The sequence below is a fragment of the Brassica oleracea genome, chromosome C8, assembly GCF_000695525.1.
Source record: "Brassica oleracea var. oleracea cultivar TO1000 chromosome C8, BOL, whole genome shotgun sequence".
Classification (NCBI taxonomy): domain Eukaryota; kingdom Viridiplantae; phylum Streptophyta; class Magnoliopsida; order Brassicales; family Brassicaceae; genus Brassica; species Brassica oleracea.
Window position 1 is genome coordinate 20872720 of NC_027755.1, and position 4530 is coordinate 20877249.

Sequence of the window (4530 nt, forward strand, 5' to 3'; positions counted from 1 at the left end):
TATTCGGATCGGTTCTTTTCGGGTCCGGGTCTATTCGGGTCGGTTTTTTTTCGGTTCCGGTTCTTTCGAGTAAAAAAAATTTAGACCCAAAAGGTACTTGTAAATTTTCGGTCCGGTTCCGAGTCAGATATTTTTGGATCGGTTCCGGTTCGGATCCGGGTTAAAATGCTCAGGCCTATTTTAGAACAATGCTAAAAAATAAATATTTTCATGAATATAAAAACATTACGAGGCGAAAATAAATTTTAAAAATTTCACTGGTGGAAATATCTATCACAAACAGTCTGATATATTATCTTTCTCCATCTCTCTATACCATAACATTTTTTGAAAAAGAATCAGACAGTAAAATGATAAATCTATGGTATCACAAATACAATTTTATTCCCAACCATTACGTGACATCCGCGTGTGATGATGAACGTTGGTTGTTACACTTGTAGTTACAGTTGAAGAAGAAGGACATCTCTGTCTCCTCGGCCTTCTTGTCATTTTACCCCAACCTCCAAAGCTCCCATCCTCAATCTCACCGTTGTTCCCCACCTGCTGTTGAACCGAGGTGGGACAAGGAGGAGGAGCCTGAACCGGGTAATAAACCACCGGTTCAGGGTTTGTTATAACCCGTCTTGGTCTTCCTCTTGCACCGGTTTTCTTCCTCGTTAAACCGGTTGGAGTCCATGAGCTTCCCGTCGCTGCTCTCATGAACCCATCAAACAACTGAATGTCTTCCGTTACTTCGTGTTTGGAGAGAGACAAAAGTCCAGGGAGGATGTCTCTTTGGAAGTCTCTTCTCTGTTTGCCTTTCCTCGCGTTTCCCCTTCTTGGCCTTTGGCTGGTGGCAACAGAGGTTTCCTCTAATACGAGGTCCTCAGGGACTAGTGGCTTAGGGGTGTACTGTTCTTCTGTGATCTCAGGTAGCTGCAGGGTCATTGACTCGAAGTAGTCTATCTCTTCTATAGAACGCACTTGGCTCCTTGAGAGAGAAGCTAGCTTTTGGTCAAGATTCTCTTTGTGTGTGTCTACTGTCTCTGCAAACCAGTGAAGGATGACAGTTTCTGGAGCTTCTGATGAAGCAACAGCTTCTGATGAGATGGCAACTATTGTCTCTGCTGCTGTTTTCTCAAACTCTGGCGGTTTCTCCAGAGGTTTAGGGGTCTCTTCTGATGTTTTTTCTCCAGAGAGATCTTCTTCTTCAACATCAGACTCGGGAACAGTTTCCAAATCTATCATAAGTCTTTTTGAACTCAGTTTTGAACTAGTAGGAGGAGCAGACCAGCTTTCATCTTCGTCTTCACTAACCGACATGTTCAAATCAAATTGACACTTACTACTAACAGAAACCTTTGTCTCTATCTGTTCCTCTTCACATGGCTCGTTGATGTCTAGCATTATCCTAACTTTATCTCTTTCTGCGTTAGATTCGTCTCTATAAGCAGTTCCGGCTCTGATCTTATCAGTCTCTGGTTTACTGGAACAAGAACCAGACTTTAACCTCTCTAGCCACATAAGATTCCCTGCCTCCTCTTTGATTATGTTGGAAGGTTTCAAAGAAGGACTCGGAACAGTATCTTTACTATTCAGATTCCATCTCCCATCAGAAACAGGCTTGGGTTTTACAAGCCATGGTAAAGTAGCCACATCATGTTCGTTTCTGACTTCAACAACAGAAGTGTTTGAAAGTGTCACGTTCAAGTTCAAATCTCTCACAGACTTCACCTCAGAGCCATTCAAATCCAAGAGGCTGTGATCACTTCTTCCTCCGTTAGGATAACTATAGCCAGTCCCTTTTGATTTGGATGAAGAAGAACACTCATTGTAGAACATGTTGTGGTTTGTGTTATACCTAGCATTGCTTTCAAACTGTAATCTATCACCGAGACCCCCTAGCTTCTGAGCATTTGTGTCAGACAGGTTTAGAACCGGGTATCTCTCAACTCTCTGAGGGAAAGCAAAGCTAGGATTCTGCCAAGAAGAATGCGAACGGTTCCACGGGACAGCAGACTCTGGAGGATTGTAAGGATACAAGTGGCGTTGCGGTTGTTGATGAGAAGCAAAACTACTTGATTCATGGATAGTGTTAGTATCAGTATCAGTATCAGTATCAGCTTCTAGGTCAATAAACGTCTTTCCTCTCCACAAGTCTGCCTTGCTTGGTGGAGGACCAGCATTAGCTAAACCCATTACTCTTTGTGGCTTGCCCGGTTGAAGAAATGGAGTAGCAGACTTATTATGTGTGCCAGTGTAATGATCTGCAGATAGTTAACTTCAAAGTTTTAGAACCAACGAAGCAAAATCCAACAGTATACAACTTAGTGGATTCATCTTACCGATTCTTAAGGGCTGATGTTGTGGCCAGGCTTTCGGTTTACCGTTCTCACCTGGTTGCAGAGAGATAACGGGAACATGCTGCTCCCTTACACTGCCTGAGTTCAGAACTTTTCCATAGTCACGAACATGGCTTTGAAAATTGCCATAAGCAACTTCATTTGTGTCTTGAGCCTTAAACGGTTCGTTCAAATCAGCCAAGCCATTGCTTCTACTACCAATTCTCAAACCATCTCCTCCTCGAGGCTCAGCTCCATTAGGAAGCTGCCTATGATCTTTCAACACTACAACGTCTTCACTGTCATCAATGTACTCATCAGCGGGGAGACAAAGATCTATCATCCTTCTCCTGATTTTCGTCGGTCTAATCTCCAAAGCTTCTACATGTTTTGAACTAGCTCCTTTCATGGGGGAATGGCCGTTATCCTCCACTACCGACATGGATGGTCTGTCGTAAACCGAGTTTGCCACAGGGAAACTAGGCGTTTTCCATTTACGGACGTCATCGTTAGTAGTAGCTTGAGATGAACATGATGCCTCGACTGGAAACAATTCTTTATTGAACTGTTTCCTTTTCAGCTCGTCCATCATGTCCTTTTGTATCCCGTATACTCGGTGAAGTTCCAAAACCTAGTTAAAGATGAGAATGAGCAAAGATATAATCAACCAAGAGCTGAACCCACAAAGAGAAGTAACTAACCTGTGACTTAAAAGCAGCTTCGTGCTCGAGCATTGTCCTTCTCACCACATCTTTGTAGGATTGATCATTATTGAGGAATGGCAATCTACTACAACCGTTGGAATCGTTGTTGAGATCTCTCATAGAGTGATGATATCTTCGAGGTAATATGGTTTCAGAATGCACCTTTGTTCCCATTCCTGCTCTCACATACACAAAACACACAAACTTTAGTCTTGGACAAGAGAGATGAACAACTCTGATTCAAAAAGACATTAGGCATTGTCCCTAATCCATAAATCAACACAATAAAGCATTATGCTCCGTAAAAACAGAAACTTTATAACTCCATGAGCTTAACCTGGTTCCATCAACAGAACAAGCATAAAAACCAAAACTTTATTAACTAAATGAGCTCGATTTAGTTCCACCACCATAAACCCATTTCTGAATTAGCTTCTTCCTAAACAGTTGCTCAGAAGTCAAAGTGAGAATTTTGATACACTCTTCTATGTATGTATATAAGGGTTTTGATGAGTTCTAACGCAGAATCTAAACTTAGATTACAAAGAATCTGCAAACGATTGAACCAAATTGACTGAAGAAATGCATTAATCTAGTGAAAATTTAGCATATTAAAAAAAAAATTGAAAATCTATCCAATTAAAAAAAAAAAAAACAAATTATCAGAAAGAAAGGTGAGGTTTTTTTTACCTCAAAGACACATCCTTTTATCGCCAGCTCGCATCGATGCTTCTTTCTTCAGAAGACCCCAAAAAAATGAGGATTTTACAAGTCGTGGCTCTCCAACATTCAGACACTTTTTGCAAATTATATATATTTGATAAATCTATAATAGCTTTGCGAAGAAGAAGCTTGTTTGCAAAGTCTTTGGCAGTGATGGAAGGGAAGCATCAGAGAGATTCTAAACGCGGTGCTGATATGACTGAATTCTTGCCGATTCGACTTTACATGTACGTTTTGCGAAAGATACTTTTAACTACTGTAAGTTACGGTTGCAATTATGTTCCATTCCATTTGACGGTTCTATTATATTACATTCCATTTGACAATACTATTTTAGCATGTTCCATTCCACTTGACGATTACTAAAGAGTGTTCTATTTTGTTTAAAAATATAGTTTGTAATTTTCTTAAGTTGATATTTGGGTTTAGGGTTTATATGTGGGTTTAGGGTTTAGTATTTAGTATTTAGAAGGTGAGGGGGTATGGTTGGGGTCAGCATTAACTTATTCCATGGAATCATAGACATTTCATAATTTCATCAATATATACTATGCTATTTATTTTGTTCCATTCTATTTGAGTTTGGTTTATACGTGGGTTTATGGTTTATTTGGGTTTATAGTTTATATTTGGGTTTATGGTTTATACTTGGGTTTAGGGTTTATTGATTAGGGTTTTAGGTTTAGTAATAGAGGGTAAACAACATTGATAGAGAAGATTAGATCGTCATCTTCTTCGATCTACTGACTGGGCCACTCTCTCTCTCTCACCAAAAAGAA

The 4530-nt window shown here is 40.1% G+C and overlaps 1 protein-coding gene across 1 annotated transcript; it reads right to left on the minus strand.

Moving 5' to 3' along the window:
* Positions 1-244: 244 nt before the first annotated feature.
* Positions 245-3801, minus strand: LOC106312739. The gene is made up of 4 exons (XM_013750362.1): positions 3719-3801; positions 3026-3204; positions 2328-2955; positions 245-2249 (listed from the first exon to the last, which is right to left on the minus strand). The coding sequence occupies exons 2-4, from the start codon at positions 3200-3202 to the stop codon at positions 382-384; spliced, it is 2673 nt and encodes an 890-aa protein (XP_013605816.1). The 5' UTR covers positions 3203-3204; positions 3719-3801; the 3' UTR covers positions 245-381.
* Between the last annotated feature and the right edge of the window lie 729 nt (positions 3802-4530).